General features: G+C 45.7%; 1 protein-coding gene across 10 annotated transcripts in view; it reads right to left on the reverse strand.

Moving 5' to 3' along the window:
• The window catches only part of LOC147011692 (serine/threonine-protein phosphatase 4 regulatory subunit 3-like), a 97,121-nt gene that overhangs the window by 5,976 nt on the left and 67,112 nt on the right, over positions 1-24,033 (reverse strand). For 8 of the 10 annotated variants that reach the window (XM_085858545.1, XM_085858538.1, XM_085858540.1 and 5 more), the window contains 6 exons: positions 13,242-13,373; positions 12,998-13,100; positions 11,365-11,523; positions 10,954-11,123; positions 10,658-10,803; positions 4,750-4,988 (listed from right to left, as the gene is read on the reverse strand). In XM_085858545.1, the coding sequence (XP_085714671.1) occupies positions 4,750-4,988; positions 10,658-10,803; positions 10,954-11,123; positions 11,365-11,523; positions 12,998-13,100; positions 13,242-13,373 (949 nt within the window). Of the gene's footprint in view, positions 1-3,638; positions 3,915-4,749; positions 4,989-10,657; positions 10,804-10,953; positions 11,124-11,364; positions 11,524-12,997; positions 13,101-13,241; positions 13,374-24,033 lie in introns of those variants that run through there. The other 2 variants (XM_085858544.1, XM_085858539.1) reach the window with 2 other exon arrangements.

Consider the following 24,033-nt stretch of genomic DNA (forward strand, 5'->3'; position numbering starts at 1 on the left):
AGTATAGTTCAGACATCAGATTGATCAGTTTTGGTGTACCCCATGAAGACCAAGAATCCTCCAGAGGGCATCCCAATTCACTGAATTGAACGCTTTACAGAGATCAACAAAGGCTGCAAGCAGCCCCTGCCGAAACTCTCATTTGCGTTCAGTGAGGACCCGAAGAGCAAGGAGACAGTCAATCGTTGACCTCTTTGGTGTAAAGCCTGACTGCTCTGTGTGCTGGTGCTCAAGCAGATGGTGGTGAACTCTACCAAGAATTATCCGAGAAAAGACCTTGCCCGGCACTGACAGCAGCGTCACCCACCTTGGTAGTTGCTGCAATCCTGGCCATAACCCTTCCCTTTCCAGAGAGGGACAACAAGGCCCCTCTTCCAGTCAATTGGATGATGCCTGTGTTCCAGGCAGAGCACAGAATTGCATGCAACGACATGAGTACAGCATTTCCACCAGCTTTAAGAAGTTCATATGGATGCCACAGATCCCTGGAGCTTTGCCGCATTTCAACTGGGTCACCACAGCCTGTGTTTCCACAAACGAAGTTGGATCACAGTTGATTGGAGGGTCAGCAATGGGGATAGTAACACCCCGTCAATCAACTCGACAGCTGGTGGATTAGCCTGGTACAAGCGCTTAAAGTAGCTGGCCATGTGGGCCTTCACTTCACACTCCTCTGTGTGAACTTCACACTCCACCACCCTCCACTCTAACTACAGTGCACCGAGGGACGGGCTTGGAGGAACACAATGCGTGAATTCCCCTGAAAGCAGGAGGAGAAATCACTTGACCACAGTGATGCTCCACCCCCTCACAGATTCCTTGCACAAAGGCCTCCTTGTCCATCCTTGGTGCTCATACAGTTTTATGCCTCAGCTCCCTGAACAGCTCAGCTCTGCGACTCTGGTCAATGGTATCCAGTGTCCCTTGAGAGACAAAATTCTTCTTCGCCATTCGGTGAGTTCCAAGATATCCACCGGCAACATCAAGGATGGTGGTCTTGAAGGCACTTCACAACTCTTCGGGATTCCTCAAAGCACCCAGACCCTCCAAATCCCCACTCAGCCTGTTCACAAACTCCTCAGATACCCTCTCATCCTTGAGCTTGCCAACATCCAGCCTAGGCTGGGATGGTACCATTCTTCTGGATTTAAGCTGCAACTTCAGAGTTGCTACAACAAGCCTGTGGGCGGTATTGAGGAACCGAGCACTCCGGTAGACCCTGCAGTTCAGGATCATCCTCCAGTGACCATCAACGAGCACAAAGTCAATCTCCTTTGCCACACTTCCAGCGTTGGAATACCAAGTCCAGCGATGAGCTTGTGGGCACTGAAACCATGAACCAGCCACACTCAGTCCATGACTTCTTGCAAAGTCAAGAAACTTAGTGCTATTCTGGTTCACAGTTCTAGACCCATGGGGATCAACACATGTCTCATAACCATCCCGATCACTTCCAGTTGATGCATTGAAATCCCCCAAGACTAGAAGAGTATCTCGCCTGGGGCACTGATCAACCACAGACTCGAGCGTGGCATAGAATGTGCCCTTCACGGTGAGATCACTCACCTCAGTCGGAGCATTTACAGAGACCCGGGAAATGACACCCAAGGAGTGACGAATCCTTTGTCTCATAATACGCTCGTTGACCGGTGTTACCTCAATTAACATTGGAGTCAGCTTATTGGACACAGCTACAGCAACTCCTTGGGCATGGTAACCATCAGAGTGACCAGACCAATAGTAGGTGTAACCGCCCGCCATGATCTCGCCACTATCTGGTCTCCGAACCTCAGAGTGCTGCAATACAGATATTGAAACACTTGAGCTCAGATGATAACAGAGACAGGTGACCATCCTCTCTTTGGGATAGGACATTCCAGGCATCAGTTAAGTACTTGGTTTTAAACACCAATCTACTGCTTTTATCATGTGTAGTTCCATGACTTCTCAAATTTTTCAGAACTTGAAAGGATTCCATGAAAAGTAGGTATAACTACGTAACTACTCAGAGGAATGTGAAGGGGGAAAAGAGAGGTAGGTGGGATAACAACAACAATCAGCCTGGTGGGGGGGGGGGGGCTGTGTCGACACTTGCTTAAGGCCCAACCACACCTCTATGGTTGTGGTTAATGGTGGAATAGTATGTGCAGTCCGACAAGGGTACAGTGTACATCGTGCTGGAACTTTCTTTTGTCCATGAAGCTTGCCGGCACGCACACAGCCACACAGTTTGTCGTTCACTCGTCATCATCGAAGTGCAACAGAGAATCAAGAAAGTTGGAGAGTAAAATCATACATACTGCTGTACATGTTATGATTATTGCTGTCCATTATATAATAGTATGAATATTTTATGCAGTGTTTTCACTCATAATTGACAAGACATTTCATGGTGAAATTAAAATAAAATTCTCCAGGAAGTCAATAAAAAATATAACAGCACGATGTCGCTGCGCTGTAATAAGACAGTAAGTACTATATATTAAAAAAAGTACAGAAGCAAGTCCTAAAATGTTTTTTTTTAATGCGAAACGATGCAGGGATGGTCACAAGAAATTATCATGTGAAACCATCCATACATCTTTCATTGAATAATTAGTTGTTCCCTGTCCATTGCTCCATCCATTTCCAATGATGGTGTATGTTGAATGTTTCCATGTATGAATTTGACCAGTGAAATAATAAGCAGTTACACAAATATACAACACACACACACACACACACACACACACACACACACACACACACACACACACACACACACACACACACACACACACACACACACACACACACACACACACACACCGGAGGTGAATACTTTGAGACCTTCGTTCCACCTCCTGAAACCCACCCACGTGTGGAAATAGCAGCCAATAACACACACTGGATTCATTCAAGTGGTGTTTGTGGTGTTTCTGAACCCAAATTGAGAGACATATTTCGTGTCATTTGTAGGCACAACCATTATTCAATGAAAGATATAGGGAAGGTTTGTGACAATCCCGACCTTGTTTACATACTTTTTGGCGTACCACCTCGACATCCTTTATCGTTAAAAAAAGTTTTTATTACTTGTATAAATGTACAACATACAGGATAATGGCATTAATAGACAATAGGCAAATCAGTATCATAAAGAGAATATGATGACCATGGCTCATCATTAGGTAAGTTCACCGACTGAAACACAAAATATACCAATCAATTGCATTTTGTTATTCACAAGCTGAAGTACCCGGTGCAGCCCGGGGAAAGTCGATGAAATACCCTGATAATTTAATTTGTGTTGTTGGCAAACAATCACTACACTCTCAATGAATGATCTTCACAATACATAATACTCAATTGCTCCCGGGGGGGGGGGGGGGGGGTAGAAACAAAAAACACAGGCAGTATATAAGCACAAGACGCAATCGAGGCCTGAACGCCAATTATCTGGTTTTATCTGCGGTCAATTTTTTTTAATCCTAATTTGCCTTAGGGATCTTTATGGGTCTTTGGATTCTTAAAGAACTTAAGGGTCTTTGGGGAGGGGGTGGGGGTCTAAAGGGTCTTTGGGGAGGGGTGGGGGTCTATAGCGTCTTTGGGGAGGGGGTGGGGGGTCTAAAGGGTCTTTGGGGGGTCTAAAGAGTCTTAACAGTCAGAAGGTTTAAAAGGTCCATTCTAATAGTACATAATTAATAGACGTACGTGTAGTCATGGTGCAAATGACATTCAAACAGTATATAATTCATGGACATAGTCACAAGGCTTCATGGACAGACGGAGTCTGAAGGGTCTTTAAGGATCTTTGAGGTCTCAAAGTCTTTGGGGTTTTAAAAGGCTGAGGTGGTGGATGAAAATACCCTCAAGACAATGCCTGGGTCGTACTTGGCCGGTGTGCCAAATGTGGTGGTTGTCGGCCCAGCGGTCTTTGCAAAAAATGCGAACAGACAGACAGACGACAAATTTTATTTATTACACTGGGGCATCAGTGATTACACCTCGTAATGTCCAATTCATGATTTCAAACCGGTCAGAAAATAATCCGTGGGTCACATGCAATGCCAGCAGAGGGTGCTACATTGTAGCTTACACAATGTGGGTTGGGGGGGGGGGTGGGAGGGAGGGATTAAGGCGGTACAGTTTGGTACAATCAAGCCTGTTGTTCTGTAGTCATATGCAGGATGGCCAACAGAACAGCTCAAAGTAGCATCCTCAACCTTGAACTGTCAAGTCTTGGTATGATGCCTGACCCGACTATAAAATATCATCCTGCAATAATCAGTAGGCTATCCTTTGGAAGGGTATTAAAGTGGGTTTCCCCATCTGCTTTTGTTTGCTCACAGAGCTTAAAGATACAATGTGCCTTTTGAAAGAACAAGCCATTGTGTGTCTGAAGCCTGGCCAAATCCTGAATCCCTGTCCTAATCTATAGGGGGCACTGCATCAGCAGCATTGCCGTGCTCCCAGATGTGATGCATACCAGCAGCTGCATACGAATGAATGGAACGAATTAATGAGTGTGCGTGCTAAGATCCAGAAGTGCCTTTTGCAAAAGGAAAGCAGTGTGTTCAAAAATGTGAAACGGAAGGTGTTAAGTACTTCAGACATTTCAAAACGTCCTGTGCAGGCACACCAGGAAATTCAGATGTGTTTGATGCATGTGACAACCCTTGTCAGGAAGAAAAGTATTAAACAAGTTTGACCAACTGGTTTTGTCAAACTATATCTAATGCATGTGCAAAATAGCAGGACCAAAGCTACCTGTCCATTCTTCTGCTGTACGGTCAGCGGGTGAAACGTCCTGTGAAGAATCCTCCCTCGAAGGTGGAACCACAGCCTCCTCCTCTTCTTCTTCCTCCTCCTCTTCTTCCTCAGTTTCCTCTTCGTCACCTTCTGGAACCTCACTCTCCCCACTCTCACTCCTGTCCCAGGCATTTCCAGGACCCAGCAAAGCCCGGGATTCTCGTACTCGGCCACCGTTGTGATATATGGAGGTTATTCTGCATGCAGGGCACATCGTGTGTTGTAGTAATACAACGCAACACAGCATGCACACGCACACACCGACTCGCTCACTCTTCTGCTACAAACCTTAGATCACTGTATTAAAAAAGAAAAAGTTTAAATCAACACGTGGTGGTTTATCTAGTTTTAGAGAAGGCTATTTAAAAAAAAAAAAAATTTTTTAATTTAAATTTTTATTAAAAAAAAAAAATAGCGAATTAGAGTTGAAAATATCCCACCCCTCCACCACCCACTCTGCCCACCCACCCATCCCCCACTCCCCAAACCACAGATCCACTGGCATACTCGAGGCATTTTTGATTCAAACCAACTGCAAGATTTATATAATGTATAAAATGTATAAAATATCGTCAGCGATGAATAATCAGCTTCTTTCACGAACGCCCATGCTGCCTCACTCAAGGTGAAGACTGTGGCAAAGTGAGCAACGTGCATGCCAGTCGCTTGTAAAATGAACACCACTTCCAAAAAAAAAAAGATGATGATGCTGACCCAAAGCTGCAATCTGTACTGTATGTGATGCTCACATTCATTTTCACTGCAGCTCACTCAAGCATCCCAAACAAAGAGGATAATGATTATTTTTATTTTTTTACGACTGAGCAAACTTTCACAGATGTAATGACAAACAAAAATCTATCCAAGTACAATTACTCCTGTTCTTGATTAATGGTCTAGTTCTCTCATAGACAAAAATGAAAAAAATGTAATGGGATGTCAAGGTGTATCCTTGGGATCATTCTTTGAACATGACCGTTGATCTGTATGTTCAACTGTGTGAAGAAAAATTGTTGTTCTGGAACATAGTGGAAATTACTGGAAAATTTCTCTAGATCTGTCGAAAGTCGAACACGTCAAAAATGTTGAAATTACATGCAGCACAGAATTGAAACCAGTGATGTACAACCGACAATGAAAGCAGAGCTCATGGTGAGATCGATGGATAATGAACAATTTAAAATATGTACCAGCAAGAGTGTTTGGTGATTAATATGGTACCATTTTCAACTTTGTATGACCAGTGGTTTGGGAGGTGATGGAACAATGACAGACACTGGGTCTGTTTGTATCGGTAAAACACCCTGGTGAGGTCTGTGCTTGTGCCACTGTTCTCATCCCCACACCCAGTGAAAGTTGATGGACTGGAAGATTGGATTAATACGGTGCTAATGCAGCACAGGTTTAATGGGCCAAATGGCCTCCTACATCCAAGTTCCTTGTGAATCTATTTAATACATATGACTATGCTGAAACCCAAGAGTGCAAATACTTGTGGGCGTCTCAGGTGCTTTTTAATCAGAAATATTGATGGTGGTCAACACATTGCAACTGAGTCGACAAATTATCTAAGCCTGCTTTGACGAGGCTATCGACATCGATTTAAAGAATGAGGCTGACAGGATGGCCAAGAGTGACACACTTTCCTCCAAGCCATCGACCCTGTGTTGAAATCTCGGCTCAGATGCAAACTGTCACCCTGGTATTTCGCAGACATGGCGAGGCATCATCGTGTACGCCACCGCTCAGATAGATGTTAAGCTGAGCGTCCCGTCTGCCAGCCTTAGTTGGTGGATGTTAACGATCCAACGGTGTCTTTCACGAAGAGTGGGCGAGCGATCGCCGGCACTCTGAACAAATTACAAATCCCTGCCTAAATCTAGAGCTACAGAGGGAGTTTCATCAGCAGCACAGCCACGCCCTCAGCCAGTTATGCTACTCGCAGCCATGTGCTGCATATGCAAGAGAAGAAGAAGAAGAAAAAAGAAGAAAGAAAATAATGAATGCTTTTGTTCAAATCTATGATTTGCTATGAATGTTCGCTTTCCATCAACCATTCTTTTTTTCCAATTTCAGTGCCAACTCACCCCTCACTCTCAAAGCAACCATCACACTCTTCTCCCTCCAAGCCTCCCTCTCACCTCTCTCAAAAACTCCCCCCTCACCTTTCTCCCTCAACTCTCCCCACTCACCCTTCTCCCACCATTCACCCCCCTCACTCACCCTTCTCAAAGTTGCCCCCCCTCCCATCCAGAAAGCTGCCTCCCACTGCCCTCTCACCTCCATCTCTTCACTCCACCTCCTCAAATCCTCAACTGCCTTCTGCCCCTCTCTTGTCCCCCCTCTCCCCCAGCACGACAGAGCCTTTTCTCCTCCGCATCCGGCCCCTCCCCGAGCTATTCTGCAATCCCCCACACTTTCTCAACAACCCTCCTTACCTCCCCCCCTCGTACCTTGTCCTCCCCTCCTCCCCTCCCTCCCTGCACCCAAAGCCTCCTACCCTCCCTCTTCATTAACAGTGTGGACCTCAAATATCCAGGGCCTTCGCTTAAACCTTCCAGATCTTTCCATACAGTTTGCCACTGACAAACCAGACATAATCTGCCGAACAGAAACTTTCCGCCCCCAGAGACGTGTCTGATTCCCAAGTATCTCTCCCTGGTTACTCCCTCCTCCGGTATGACAGACCTGAGCTTCATCCTTGTGGAGGAGTTGCTCACTTCATCAAAGACTCTATTCCTCACTCTCCATGCACTGCCCTCACTCCTCCACACCCCAAGGAATACCCCTGGCTACGGCTTCCCCTCCACTCCCACCTCATGTTTATATGTGTACTGTACAGTCTACCAAACAGTCATGACTCCATCCACACCTCACTATCCGAAAACATGGACCAACTTCTATATTCTCATCTGTGGTGACTTCAATTGTCATCATGCCAGTTGGCTAGGTGTGGGTACCTCCCTCACCTGCCATGGCACTTCAGCAAAAGCTTTCTGTGACTCATTGGGACTGACTATCGGTCAACTTCCCAACCCTTGATTTCAACCAATGATTTCAACCAATGATTTCAACCAAGGGTACTCCATCTCTTCTGGATCTGATTTTGACAAATTTCCCTGACAATATCTGATGCTCTTCCTTTGCTCCAATCGGTTCTTCTGACCACGTCCTTGTCAAAGTGGACATCTCTGTGGATGTTATCAGAGAACCACCTCACCGCCGTCGAGTCTGGCATTTCACTCAAGCCGACTGGCAGGGTCTCCAAGCAGCCATCAAACTTACAGACTGGTCTCCTATCACTACTTTCTCCAACATCAACTCATCCTAGGAATTCTTTCAAAGAAACTTGCTCTCCCTCATGCACAGATTTATCCCCTCTCGTCTTCAGTTATCCTACCCTTCCTCCCGTCCTTGGTTCACTGAAGCTTGTGTTGAGGCAGTTGTCCTGAAACAACTTGCCTTTGCCTCATGGAGAGCAAACCCAACTGAGGGTAATCTCAGTTCCTTCCATAAAGCTCGGAACAAGTGTGTATCTACCCTCAGGAGAGCCAGAAAACAACATCTTTCTAAGCTCAAGTCTGAACTTTCAAACCTCTCTCCCTCCTCAAAATCCTGGTGGCATCTAATCAAATTTGTTTCTGGTGTATGTTCCCCCTCCATCCCCTCCCTTAGCTCAAATGGTCACACTGCTGATACTGCACGTGAAAAGGCTGAATGCCTAAACTCGGTGTTTGCAGCTAAATCTTGTGTCCAAAACCCATCGCTTTCTCTACCCACCTTACTCAGTCACACCCAACTGTCCCTGGACTCTGTGTCCTTTTCTCCTGACAAGGTGGAGAGCTTGCTGTCAAACCTCGACTCAGATTCTGCAACCGATCCAGACGGCATCAGCCCACGTGTCCTCAAAGCCTGCTCCTCTGCTCTTGCTCACCCTCTCTCTGTTCTATTCACCCAGTCATTTGCTCAAGGTCATATGGCATCTGCTTGGAAATCAGCAAGCATTACTGCTTTGCATAAAAAAGGTGCAAAAACAGATCCCTGCAACTGCAGACCAATCAGCCTTCTGCCAATCATCAGCAAGGTTATGGAATCCATCATCGCTTCAGACATTAAATCCTTCCTCTTCTCCAATGGCTTGATTTCCGATCATCAATTTGGTTTCAGACCAGGTCACTCTACCCTGGATATGCTGCTTCTGCTCTCCCCACAATGGATGGAGGTCCTCAATGCCGGACATGAAATCAGAGCCACATGCCTAGACATATCGCGTGCTTTTGACACGGTCTGGCATCCTTGCCCTGCTCACCAAACTCTCTTCCGATGGTATCCAAGGCCATCTCCATTCATGGCTCGCAGACTTCCTCTTCTGTCGCAGTCAACGTGTGGCCCTAAATGAAGTTCTTTCATCCTCTCTTCCTGTCCAGGCTGGAGTTCCTCAAGGTAGCATTCTGGGCCCTGTTCTTTTTCTGGTTTTCATCAATGATCTCTCTGACTCTCTGGAGAATCCTCTTTATCTCTTTGCTGATGACTCCACCCTCTGTCGTATCATCTGTCATCCCTCAGACGGGCATGCAGCAGCTTCTTCGCTCACTGCAGATCTGGGTAAAATCACAAACTGGTCCAACACGTGGAACATGTCTTTCAATCGGGATAAATCTCACACTCACTATGTCTCTCCGAACGGACCGTTTAGAACCCCCCCCATCCACTTTCTCAACAATCCTCTGGAAGAAGTCCTTTCTTTCAAGCTTCTGGGTCTCACTATCTGCCATGACCTTTCCTGGGAAAGCCACATTTCAAACCTGGCCTCCAAAGCCAGTCGCCGACTGGGAATCCTTCGTCGTGCAAAGTCCTTCCTCAGCCCACCTGGGCTCCTGACCACTTACAAAGCTTTCGTCCGCAGCCTGATGGAGTACTGCTCTCCCCTCTGGGCTGGTGCTCCTGGCTCCCACCTTTCTCGGCTTCACGCTGTGGAAACTAAGGCATTTCGGATCATTGGCATCTCCCGCGATGAAGCCGAGTCTTAGGGCCTCTCACTCTCTCACCGCAGGCTGGTTGGTGGTCTTTCTGTCTTCTACTGTCTCCTCTCCAGCCCTCCCCCCCTGCTCTCTCTCTCTCTGTGATTTGTCCCCACCACATTTCCGCAGGGCGCTCAAGGTCCGCCAACAACCCCCTTGTGGTAAAACTACCAAAATCACGAATCACTGCTCACCTTCACTCTTTCATTCCTCTTTTTTCCCGCCTTTGGAATAAACTCCCTCACTCTATTCAATCCCATTCTTTCCTTCCAGGCCTTCAAAACAGCTGTTCACCACCACCTCTTATCACCCCCCCCCATCCAAATCCTCGATCTTTTCTCCCCCCGATTATCCACCCAAACCCACCTCCATCAAATTCCCTGCTTTCCTTCCTGAAAGTCCCTGTAATGTCCATCTTGTATTCCCTGTGTTTCCCACCCCATCCCTCTCTCTTTCACAGATCTCCTAATGTCTCTGTTCCCCACTGTTTTGTCCTTCCCACTCCCACCCCTCTTGTCTCACGCCCCCCATGCTGTGCGTTGTGTGTTAGCTCTCATACGAGCCTCATCAAGGTATACAAAAAAAAAGTTTTTTTTGTTGGACCTTGTCCTGCCGGCATCATTGGCAATTAATTTGGTACCACTTTCAACTTTGTACGACCAGTGGTTGTGGAGGAGATGAAACATTGATAGACAGACAGACATAGGGTCTTGTTATATGGATTAACAAAACCAATAAAGTTGCTTTAGCAACAACTACCATAATATAACTTCCACTTGCATGCCACTGAGAACCAGTGCGAATGGATCAGGCACAGATGGCCAGCAAGAAGTGTGCATTCTCACCCGTTGGTGAACTTATGCGTGGCACTGTGTCCACGATCTTGCTCATAGCACAGCTTGAGTGCCCGGAATGTCTGCACATAGTCAACTCCCTCAAGGGCTTTGCAAAAGTTGGTCACAATGTGCACCGTCAAAGACTTGATACTTTCCTGCAAGGAAATCAACAAAAGAAGTCAAGAATGGAAAATTCAAATTGTTGTTTTTCATTTTCAGTGGATAAGTAAGGAGGGAGATGAGGGATTCCGCAAGCGAGCACTGCATCAAGGCAGAGTCCCATCAGCTCGAGCAAGGGTGCTCACCACGCGGATGAACTCAAACAGCTCGATGATTGCAGAGTTGAGGAGGTTGTACCGTGTGCCGTTGCTGAGTAACAGGCTGATAACCGGCTCAAACAGGTTTCCCCTTATTATGTAGCGGTTATAGAACTCATCTTTCATGCCGACGATACGTCGCATGAAACGCAAAGCACCTGGCGACGGCACGCCTCGACAGTCATGCCTGCATCAGGTGAGCACTCATCCCATAACAATGTAATGGAACCAAAATCCTGCATACTCACTTCCCCAGTATTTCCAGTCATCCTTTAAACTGCATGCTCACTCAGCCACCCTTTAAAAATTCTTAAAATCCCATCATCCATCCTACTTTTTGCTTCCTAAATGCTGTACAAAGCAATGATGGAAGCATGGACCCGTTAACAATGGACTTACTTAGGGTGAGGAAGGCATGCCGAGACCGAGTGAGAATAAGGACTTTCCGCAATAGGTCTTTGGTCATTATGTTGTTCTTTATGTGGTACGTGTGATGCTCCACACAGAAGGTCAGCAGTTCCAAGATCAGAGACAGCAGCTGAGCAGTCTGAAAATCATCTGGCATAATGGAAGGATTATTTTTTTTTCTTCTGAAAACTCATATCAATGATCAAAAATGCAGAACTGTGTAATTAGCCTTTTGAATACCAATTCAGAAAGCCAAACCCTGCCGATACCACCAATATATTTTTGTGACTGTCAGCAGCAACCATATACACTTGCCAAACCCACGCTCCGCGCGAAGTTTCTGAAGTGGGAGTTCGTTAGGACGTCAATATATCCAGTGTTCACAATGTGATTTATAGAATTTCTTTATGTACAATGTTTCTTACATTTTTTGTGTCAAATGCACCTTCTGAGGTAGTCAGCATGTGCAGAAGAGGGTTTTAAATTTCAGACGCTGTTTTCTAGGAGTGGCATTACGCCTCTCAGCGGTGACGGTCTGTCGACAACAGACGTAATGATGACGTCATGACGCCTCTCAGCGGTGACGTCACACGTCGCCATGCAAACGAATGTAAAAATTAGAAAATCGCCAAAAATTCCCAAACCTGTCCGTCTGGCATGATCTCACATAGCCGATGCTATACATTAGACCACAGAGCACCCGCATGCCGAAAGTGGCGACAATCCGTCTGGCAGTTTCGGAGGAGATACGTCCACAAAATATGGCCAAGCATGTTAATGTAATAATATGAATGAAATCAACAAAATGTTGATTCAGGTATGCTAACAGCCGTGAGAAGCAAGAAGAGATGTTTCGGTCATTAACCCTTCGTCGGAGCCCTTCACCTTTGCTCTGACAAATGGTTAACGCCTGAAACATCACCTCCTTTCTTCCTACAGCAGTTAGCAAACCTTGATCAATGCTCTGTCAATTTAATCTGTTGTTCTACCTCTGACACAGATTGAGACTAGACTTCAGGAACAAGGTTCCTCATTCAACATACAGGTAGTGGCCAAAAATACATGGAAACACCTGGGTAAATGAGGGACACCAAGCAACGGCTTCCACACAAGTGTGGCCCATGTGTTAATGAAGGAAATAACATCCCAGCATGCTTAGGGTCATGTATAAAAATGTTGCACAGATCTTATTGCCTATAATTATGGTGAGCATGGCTGCAAGAGGAGACCCCCCTAATTCCACCATCCACAGAGCAGGTATGGTCACCCAATGGTTCGATGAGCATGACAATGATGTTACAGTATGTATATGTCATGGCCTTCTCAGTAACCATGTCTGAACCCAATCGAGCATTTATGGGATATTCTGGAATGACGCCTGAGACAACGTTTTCCACCTCCATCAAACAAGTGTGAGTTGATTGACTTTTTCATGGAGGAATGGTGCCACATCCCTCCTGCAGAATTCCAGACGCTGGTGAACTCTGTTACCACGCATACAGGCCGTACTGGCCACACATGGTGGTCAAACGTCCTATTAAGTGACTTTAAATTGGTGTTTCCACTTTTTTGTCCACAACCTGTGCGTAGGCCACTACATTCAAATGGGCTGCTTTGAGCTCACCTTTAAAGGACTTGCCTGCAGTGGCATTGTCTAGAAGAGGGGTCGTCAAAGTTTGCATGCAGTGTTTGTAGAAAAAACTCAGGAACTCTGTCTTTTCTGTTTTCTGAAACAATAAAAGGGTATCATTGAATTGTATTGAGCTTGCAGGCAAAAAGACTACATATGTGACTGATGGGAGATGATGAGAGAAGGAAATATGTTGAACTTCATATTCCTTTTAAGTGAGTGCAGTGTGGAGGCTTACGTTAACTGTTGCCAACATATTTTCAGGATCTAGAAGCACCCGGAGAAGGCCCATGAGCTGTACAGCACCTCCTAGCTCAGGGTCTGCATCAGAAATCATTTGCTCAATGAGCAGATTCACCAAAATGGTGTTCTGAGGACAAAGAACAAAATGAGTGACAGACAAACACGTGGATCTCAGTTGGAAAGTTATGTGCCTGTCAGGACAGTGACACAACAAAATGACTGGAGGTGACTACATTGATATTTCACTCACTCTTCAAAAGCTCATCAATTGTACAGTCAGCTGTAATTCCACAATTCTGAGGCCATCACGATTCATTCCCCACAAATTATTGGTCATTTACAACCTCCACACACCTCCCCCCCACCCACCAGCTATGACTTAATAATCGGTCAAGGAAGGAGCTGTAAAACGCCAAAGAAGTCGCTTCACAGATGGCCGGCTTAATGCCAATTTAGAGGCAAACGGATGCCCAAGCAGAGGCAACCGATCCTATTCTGAACATGAGATAACCTACCACCGGTTATCAGGATGTGGCTACTCGGCGCCTTCCTGCCCCAAGTCCAATTAGGACATGGCTCGTAACTCGAGCCAATTGTGGAACTTATTGCCAGTGGATCCAGCCAATAGCATGCTGTGATGTTGCAGCAGTGGGAGGGTCCTGTCAAAGCAACCGCCCCAGCAGATGACATTGATGGCACCGTTGGTGACATCGTCCTCAAACCCGTGCCAATGCCAGAGGGAGAGTCCAGGAGAGGGAGGGGGGGTGAGTGGGTGGGATAGAAGTGAGCGAACTTTGTGCCACGTTGAGCGACCTCATATTAACTAGAGTTCAGAGAACACGATAACCCGGTGTTACTTCAATTTCGATCAAACAAAGATTTTAACTATCGTTAAAAAATACCCGAAAATTTAGTGCTTCTGAAGTAGTCCAGAAGTAGTCCAGAAGCAGTCCCAAACATCACCCATATAAACCACCCCAATGAACTTTTATTACCTCCACCACCAAAGGTGAAAGGAGGTTATGTTTTTACCTCTCTGTCTGTCTGTTTGTGTGCAGGATATCTCAAAAAGTTGTGGACGGATTCGGACGAAACTTGGTGGATAGGTTGGGTGTGTGACAAGGACGAATTGATTTGACTCTTCACCATTGACAGATAGGGCCAAAAACTATATACTGTATAGCATGATATTTCAAAAATGTTTTGGGCCAGATATGTTCTCATGGATCAGGCATTGCATGGCGGAGGTATGCGCTCTACCGAGAGCCCTTCTACTTTAAATTGAAGTATTACAAAACTGGAGGTTCTTGGAAGTATGATGACTGATGATTTTTGTACGAATGGTGTTGAAGTATAGAATAAAATTTAAATAAAATAAATATTGTAAAAGTCAAATGAATAAATTAATTCCGTCCAAGAAATGAGCTGTATAAAGTTACCAAACAGCGAGCCGAAATAGGTTCGAAAATCAGCATTTGTAATGTATTATACAATCAATAAGTGAGTTCAAGTACACAGTGTTCACTAACCTGACTTAGGCTCTCAATTTCCTCTTCAATGCAGCAACAGCAGCACTTGTTTCTTCCCCTCAGGCCCAGTTGAAAATGAAAGTATATGATACTTCAAAGCAATTGATGGTCATTCCCTGTGTTCCCTGTCATGGCTAGGTTAGAATGATTGTATAATACATTACAAATGCTGATTTTCGAACCTCTATGCCATACGTACATGTACATTATTGCTCCTATCTCAGAAACTATTGGAGTGCCCATCACAAAATTTATGGGGAAGTTTCTTGACATCATAAGGTACCTCTGGGATGAATTTGAGGAAATTTGAAGGATACATTTTTTGGGAATTCACGATTGAAGTTTATATTTTGTGATAACTTTTTTGTGGTTGGAGGTAGGAAAATGTTGCCCAGACAAATTCATAGGGCATGAAAATATCTTTAAAATTACACCAAAACCAGCTCTCTAGGTGTTATACTTTTAGAGATATGGCCATTTGAATTCGCGACGTCGTGCTAATTAGTCCAAAGTTCGTTAGTCTGTATCTCACTAATTAAGAGGCTGTTAGCAAAAATATTTGAGTTCTTGCCGTTTTTCATGGGTCCCAATTGGTTCCCAAAGTTTTACAAAAATCTGAGAGATGACGGCAGATTCTTTGATGATTTGACATGGAATGACCCAAAGGTCACAAAACAATGTTGTGGACATTAAAATAAGGAAACAGGATACATGCTAAAGCTTATTGGAGTTAGTTCGTCGAAGAAGATCGAAAACCTGGTTCGATTCCCACAACTTTGAAAATTTGACCTTTGTGAACTTTAAAGGTCAAAGGTCAAGTATTTCAAAATTTGACTTTTGCGTAACCTTTAAAGGTCACAAAACAATGTTGTGGACATTAAAATAAGGAAACAGGATACGTGCTATAGCTTATTGGAGTTAGTTCGTCGATGAAGGTCGAAAACCCGGTTCGATTCCCACAACTTTGAAAATTTGACCTTTGTGAACTTTAAATGTTAAAGGTCAAGGATTATGACCTTTGGTGCAAAACTTCCTCTGGAACATTCCAGGAACAATATAACGTCATATAGGCTATATGGCATTTCGCACTCCTCGGATTATCCATACTTTGATGAAATCAGCATAAAAACAAACTTGAAGGGGGTGCCACGGGCAAGGTGTTCGAGATAGAGCAAAATGGTTTGAAGACTTTAGGTGGGGAATGACCTCAAGATTATGCATAAAAAATATTGTCATCTTCGCTCTCAAAGTTTGGGCGGTCGAATGATTTTTATGTCAAAATTCGCAATTTTCTAAGTTCGTGACCTTGTGACCTTGACCTTGGGACGAAAATGAAAAATCGAGCTCCGTGGGGCTATGTAGGTGCTATTGGGCTAACCAAATACCGAAACCCCTGCCAGATTCGACAAACCCCCTCGGAGAAGATGGATTTTTGTCAAAATTCGCAATTTTCTAAGTTTGTGACCTTGTGACCTTGACCTTGGGACGAAAATGAAAAATCGAGCTCCGTGGGGCTATGTAGGTGCTATTGGGCAAACCAAATACCGAAACCCCTGCCAGATTCGACAAACCCCCTCGGAGAAGATGGATTTTTGTCAAAATTCGCAATTTTCTAAGTTTGTGACCTTGTGACCTTGACCTTGGGACGAAAATGAAAAATCGAGCTCCGTGGGGCTATGTAGGTGCTATTGGGCAAACCAAATACCGAAACCCCTGTCAGATTTGACAAACCCCCTCGGAGGAGATGCAAATTGAAACCGGCTACCCCCTAAAAACACATGTTTTTTGGGCGTGGCTCCGCCCATAATAGGCGCACCATGCCCATTCTCAGGAAAACACAACTAGATCATGATATAAACCTCCCACCAAAATTTTATCAGGATCGGATTAAAACCCACGGAGCTATGCTCGGGACAGACAGACAAGCCGGTAGGCGGACATGGGTAGTCGACTATCCAAGAACCTGACGCGATGGGCCCGTTCGATGGGGAATGACCTGAGGATTAAGCACAAGAAAATTCATGATTCTAGCTTCAAGGGTTAATGCTGCAGATTGTTTTTTCGTTAAAATACCCCCACATTTAGAGGTTTTTTGGCCGTTGCTAGGCAATGGAGGGGTCCATAGCAACGGTTCTTTCTCACACATAACTAGGACATACCGTCAACCTACCATACCTGTTTCATGTATATCTGACTCAGTCTCTGAGATATGACGAACTTCATTTTTTTATTGTTTTCGACCAGGGTTCATTCAAAGTCTATCTTCTCCAACAGTTTTCATAGGATCCGGCTGGAAATTTTTGACAATATGGCTGAATGTACTTCCCACAGTCGTTCGTGGCCCAATTTTTGATTTTCGAAAAAATCAATTTTTGAGATTTTTTTGAAAATTTCAAAGGTCCGTTGCTTGGCAACGGATGGGTCCATAACAACGGTTCTCATTTGCGCACAACTAGGTCATGGTATGAACCTACCAACCAAGTTTCATCGAAATCGCCATTGCATTAACGGAGCACTGGACCGAACAGACATACATATAGACAGACAGACAGACAGACAGACAGACATATCAACGGAAATACTGATAATAAGGGTAGAAAAATCTCAAAAAAATATTTTTTCGACTTCATCGACGACCCAACAGACACACACCAATAACGAATATAGTGGTCACTTATTTTTTGTGAAAATTCTTCTTTCGTGGAAAAAAATTTTTGTGAAAATTTTTTCCGTAAACCAAATTTTTTTTTTCGTGATCCAATATACATAATATATTGTTACGGCTGTGGAAATTTGCAATACACCAGAAAGGTCCTCAGGTTAGATATATCGATAAGTTCATGTGTAGTTAGTCCACACCCGTTGTTTAGAGGGAATATGTGTGATTCATCCGAGCTGCGACGCTTTGAGTTAGCCATTTTTCTTTACCTGTCGTTATTTTGGAACAACCACGCCATCTCAACAACCACGCCATCTCAACAATCACGCCATCCACACCACAACGCCACTAAAGGAGCAACGAAACCAGCCCCACCCCAATTTCTCCTCTGGTAAACAAGTTTGACGGTTGGAAACCAGCCCCACCCCAATTTCTCTGGAATGTTCCTCCCCACACCCACACGCCGTGAAGGGCGGGGCGGGCGCAGGAGAAATAAAAGGGCAAGAGGAGCGCCTGGAAGGGAGCGCGGATAGCAGAGACTTGGGGCAGTCGTGTGGAAGTCTTGGTCATCGTGGTCTTGGTCCAAGTCTGTCGTGGTGAAATTCTTCGTCGTAGACAGACTTGGGGCAGTCGGGTGAAAGTCTTGTCCTAGTTGCCGTGGGGACGAGGCGTCACGACCTGCCCACCGTTGCAAGGCCCGAGATCAGGCGCGGCTACGCTAGTTGCCGTGGGGACGAGACATCGCGATCTGCCCACCGTCGCACCACGAGGGTGTGGGTAAGACCCTTCGGTCTCGTGGGCCTTTTCGGTCATCCACGGCACACGACCATAAAGGTCTACGGACCCCGTCTACCCCCTTGCCTGTGAGGGAGGTCTTTCTTTGTTTTTGTATGCATGCTGTGGCACCGTGTCCTGTCAAGTAGAAACTGTGTAAGTGCTTGTAAATAATAATTATAGTCGGTCGTATTGCTTTTGCATTCTATTTGTTGCTTGTATATTGCATGACTGCCTTGCTTGTGTTGTGTATGTAATTGAAATAAATGTGCTTGTGTGAAACGTATCCCGTTCGTTGCGTCCTTTCCCCATTGGAAGTGCCATCTTGTATCGTGGAATGAGTAGTGGGTTTTGAACGCCCGGTAAACAGAATCACATCCGTCGAGGTCGGCGATAACACCACTCGGTTATCACTGTAGCACGGAACGGACCGCTTAAGCGGTTCGTGTCCTCGGCCGACCTGCGGCGAGGTACGATCGCCCGGTCGACCACTCGCGCAGGTACTTAGGTAGGTCGAATTTGGCGAGCAACCCTATCCTGCGCGGGTGGGCAATTGGCACGATCGTGGTGAGGTTAAACCCCCCACCCGTGACTGGCTCCTGGCAGTAGTTCCAGGAGGGTCACGACTGAATTGTCTGTCCGGTGGGTGACGCGGCTGCCATTCGAGGTACGCGGCCGATCGCACGCCAGGCGGGCCAGAATTCGTAACACATATATATATATAGACATACATACATACATAATATATACCTATACATACATACATACATAATATATACCTATACATACATACATAATATATGTATGTATGTATATATGTACATACATACATACATACATACATACATAATATACCTATATATACATACAATGTGTATATATATATATATATATATATATATATATATATATATATATATATATATATATATATATATTTGTGTATGTTCATTAAATGTGTTTATTTTGAAGAAACTGTATTCATGTAATTGTAGTGGGTTCACAGATACCCCCCACCCCCCTCCCCCGCATATCCGTTCCATTCTCCATACTCCTCTGCCTGTCTGCCATTGCCCTCCACCATGCCCTTCAAGCACATGTTGACATCTCTGTTGATCAACGTGTCCGCCTCCTCTTAATAAGGAACCACTCGGCTGTCCGGGGGCTGTCGGTGTTAACCGCCTGGCCGCCACAAATTTGTGTCAGGGGGTTAGCTTGGGTGGAGGGTTAATTTTTTTTTTTTTTTTTTTTTTTTTTTTTTTTTGTATACCTTGGTCGAGGCTCGTATGAGAGCTAACACACAACTCACAGCAAGGAGGCATGAGACAAGAGGGGCGGGAGTGGAAGGGACAAAACATTGGGGAACAGACACAGGTGAACTGTGGAAGGGAGAGGGATGGGGATGGGACGGGGAACATGGCGAGGAGAAGATGGACATTACAGGGACTTTCAGGAAGGAAAGCAGGAGAATTGAAGGAAGTGGGCTTGGGTGGATTATCGGGGGTAGAAAAGATCGAGGATTTGGATGGGGGAAAGATAAGAGGTGGTGGTGAACAGCTGTTTTGAAAGCCTGGAGGGAAGAATGGGAAAGAATAGAGTGAGGAAGTTTATTCCAAAGGCGGGAAAAAAGAGGAATGAAAGAGTGAAGATGAGCAGTGATTCGTGATTTTGGTAGTTTTACCAGAAGGGGGTTGTTGGCGGACCTTGAGCGCCCTGTGGAAATGTGGTTGGGACAAATCGCAGAGAGAGCAGGGGGGGCAAGGCTGGAGAGGAGTCGGTAGAAGACAGAAAGACCACCGACCAACCTGCGGTGATTGAGTGAGAGGCCCAAAGACTCAGCTTCATTGCGGGAGATGCCAATGATCTTAAAAGCCCTGGTTTCGACAGCGTGAAGTCGAGAAAGGTGGGAGGCAGGAGCACCAGCCCAGAGGGGAGAGCAGTACTCCATCAGGCTACGGACAAAAGCTTTGTAAGTAGTCAGGAGCTCAAGAGGGCCGAGGAAGGACTTTGCACGACGGAGGATTCTCAGTCGGCGACTGGCTTTTGAGGCAAGGTTGGAAATGTGACTTTCCCAGGAAAGGTCATGGCAGATAGTGAGACCCAGAAGCTTGAAAGAAAAGACTTCTTCCAGAGGATTGTTGAGAAAGTGGATGGGGGTTTTGTAAACGGTCCTTTCAAGAGACATAGTGAGAATGTGAGATTTGTCTGGATTGAAAGACATGTTCCACGTGTTGGACCAGTTTGTGATTTTATCCGGATCTGCAGTGAGCGAAGAAGCTGCTGCTTGCCGGTCTGAGGGATGACAGATGGTACGGCAGAGGGTGGAGTCGTCGCAAAGAGAAATAGAGGATTTTCCAGAGAGTCCGAGAGATCATTGATGAAAACCAGAAAAAGAACAGGGCCCAGAACGCGACCTTGAGGAACTCCAGCCTGCACAGGAAGAGGGGATGAAAGAACTCCATTTAGGGCCACACGTTGACTGCGACAGGAGAGGAAGTCTGCGAGCCATGAGTGGAGATGGCCTTGAATACCATGGGAAGAGAGTTTGGTGAGTAGGGCAGGGTGCCAGACTGTGTCAAAAGCACGTGATATGTCCAGGGATACGGCTCGGATTTCCTGTCTGGCATTGAGGACCTCCATCCATTGATGGGAGAGCAGTAGCAGCATATCCAGGGTAGAGTGACCTGGTCTGAAACCAAATTGATGATTGGAAATCAAGCCATTGGAGAAGAGGAAGGATTTCATGTCTGAAGCAATGATGGATTCCATAACCTTGCTGATGATTGGGAGAAGGCTAATTGGTCTGTAGTTACAGGGATCTGTTTTTGCACCTTTTTTATGCAGGGCAGTGATGTTAGCAGATTTCCAAGCAGATGGCAGATGACCTTGGGAAAATGAGAGGGTGAATAGAACAGAGAGAGGGTGAGCAAGAGCAGAAGAGCAGGTGTTTAGGACACGTGGGCTGATGCCGTCTGGACCGGTTGCAGAATCTGACTCGAGGTTTGAAAGCAAGCTCTCCACCTTGTCAGGAGAAAAGGATACAGAGTCCAGGGACAGTTGGGTGCGACTGGGTAAAGTGGGTAGAGATAGTGATGGGTTTGGGACACAAGATTTAGCTGCAAACACCGAGTTTAGACATTCAGCTTTATCACGTGTGGAATCAGCAGTGCGGCCATTTGAGGTAAGGGAGGGGATGGAGGGGGAACATACACCAGAAACAGATTTGATTAAACGCCACCAGGATTTTGAGGAGGGAGAGAGGTTTGAGAGTTCAGACTTGAGATGAGAAAGATGTTGTTTTCTGGCTCTCCTGAGGGTAGATACACACTTGTTCCGAGCTTTGTGGAAAGAACTGAGATTGCTCCTCACTTGGGTTTGCTTTCCATGAGGCAAAGGCAAGTTGTTTCAGGACAACTGCCTCACCACAAGCTTCAGTAAACCAAGGGCGGGAGGAAGGGTAAGACAACTGAACACGAGAGGGGATAAATCTGTGCATGAGGGAGAGCAAGTTTTGAAAGAATTCCAGGATGAGTTGATGTTTGAGAAAGTAGTGATAGGAGACCAGTCTGTAAGTTTGATGGCTGCTCGGAGACCCTGCCAGTCGGCTTGAGTGAAATGCCAGACTCGACGGCGGTGAGGTGGTTCTCTGATGACAGCCAGAGAGATGTCCACTTTAACAAGGACGTGGTCAGAAGAACCAATTGGAGCGAAGGAAGAGCAGCAGATATTGTCAGGGAAATTTGTCAAAATCAGATCCAGAAGAGATGGAGTACCATTGGTTGAGATCCGGGTCGGGAAGTTGACCGATTGAGTCAGTCCCAATGAGTCACAGAAAGCTTTTGCTGATGTCCCATGGCAGGTGAGAGAGGTACCCACACCTAGCCAACTGGCGTGATGACAATTGGAAGTCGCCACATAAGAGGAAGAGAGAGTTTGGATGAGAAGATAGAAGAAGGTCCATGTTTTCGGAGAGTGAGGTGTAGATGGCGTCACCGCGGTTCGGGGGACGGCACAGTACACATATAAACGTGAGGTGGGAGTGGGGGGGAAGCCGAAGCCAGAGGTATTCCTGGGGTGTGGGGGAGTGAGAGCAGTGCAGGGAGAGTGAGGAATAGAGTCTTTGATGAAGAGAGCAACACCTCCACCAGGACGAGGCTCAGGTCTGTCATACACGTAAGAGGGAGTAACCAGGGAGAGATACTTGGGAGTCAGACACGCCTTGGGAGAGGAAAGTTTCTGTTAGGCAGATAATGTCTGGTTTGTCAGTGGCAACCTGCATGGAAAGATCTGAAAGGTTTGAGCGAAGGCCCCGGATATTTGAGGTCCACACTTTTAATGAAGAGGTAGGGGAGGAGGCTTTGGGTGCAGGAGGTGGAGGGGCCGGGGGAGGGTAGGACGAGGGACGAGGGGGGAGGTAAGGAGGGTTGCTGAAGGAGTGTGGGGTATTGCAGAATAGCGAGGGAGGGGCCGAATGAGGAGGAGAAAAGGCTCTGTGGTGCTGGGAGAGAGGGGGACAAGAGACAAGGAAGATGGCAGTTGAGGATTTGAGGAGGTGGAGGAAGAGATGGACGTGAGAGGGCAGTGGAGGGAGGCAGGTTGGTGGATGAGAGGGGGGCAACTTAGAGAAGGAAGAGTGAGGGGGATGAAAGGTGGGAGAAAGGTGAGGGGGGAATTTTTGAAAGAGGTGAGAGGGAGGCTTGAGGGAGAAGAGTGGGATGGTTGCTTTGAGAGTGAGAGTGAGGGGTGAGGGGGGGTGAGTTGGCACTGAAGTTGGAAAAGAATGGTTGATGGAAAGCAGCATCCATGGCAAACTGTGGTTTTTAAAAGTTTTAGGTCAGAGATGCGATTTAACACACTTTGATGGATGCAATGAAGGCTTAATTCAGAGCATGGAGAGAAGAAGCGCTGTAATAGTTGGATTTTTTAGGCAAGGAATGAAGGAGAGGTCGAAATGAGAGCAGTCTGTTAAAATAGCAGAAGAGAAGTGCATTGTGAAACAGTAAAGAGTACCACATGTGTGAGAGAGGAAGATGAAGCATTATAAGATCGTTTTTGTTGTTCATATTAATGTATGAGAGAGTTCAACAGATTAGGTCATGGAAGTGTAAAAAAAAAAAGAAATCGAGGAAGACGAGGAGGAAGTTAAGAGGAAGAAGAAGTAGCAGAATCGGGAGAAGGTGAGCGTGTTGTTGTTGTTGTTGTTGGGTATCTTTATTATTATTATTATTATTTTTTTTTTTTTTTTTTGAGATAAGAAAGAGATTAGTTGGGAGAATGGGGGATGTTTGGAAAGTGGGGAGGATGAAAATTGAAGGTAATGGGGAGGATAGAAATTGAAGGAATGGGGAGAAAAAACAAACAAAGAAACAAAAAAAAACGATCGAACACCGAGTGGAACCGGTAGGCCTCAAACCTAGGACTAGGCCTCAAACACCAAGTAAGAACGTCGACATAAATACTCACAAAATAGCACGATTTTTGAAACAAAACCGAACTAGGAACACACATTAACATGTAGGTGAGAAAATTAAACAGTTAAAACGGGACAAATAACAACCGGAACTTAACTTTGAGAATGTCAGCAGGGAGCCCCGAAGGAGACCTCTTGCGGCTCAAAACCGGAACCGGAAGTGATCCACCTTCAATCCACCATTGCTCAATTCAACAACCCTTTCTTTCATCCCGTCGGCTTTTCTTTCAACCCCGCAGGTTTAATCTAATCCTTCAGTGTGTCTGTCTTCCTCACCACTCAAATTCACTCATTCTTTTATCATTTACCACCAACTACCCGTCTCTCACCATAAACAATTAATCTTCCGGTCTGG

Source organism: Eptatretus burgeri, chromosome 15, assembly GCF_056783735.1.
Source record: "Eptatretus burgeri isolate ZD-2024b chromosome 15, Ebu_testis_v1, whole genome shotgun sequence".
NCBI classification, from domain to species: Eukaryota; Metazoa; Chordata; class Myxini; order Myxiniformes; family Myxinidae; genus Eptatretus; species Eptatretus burgeri.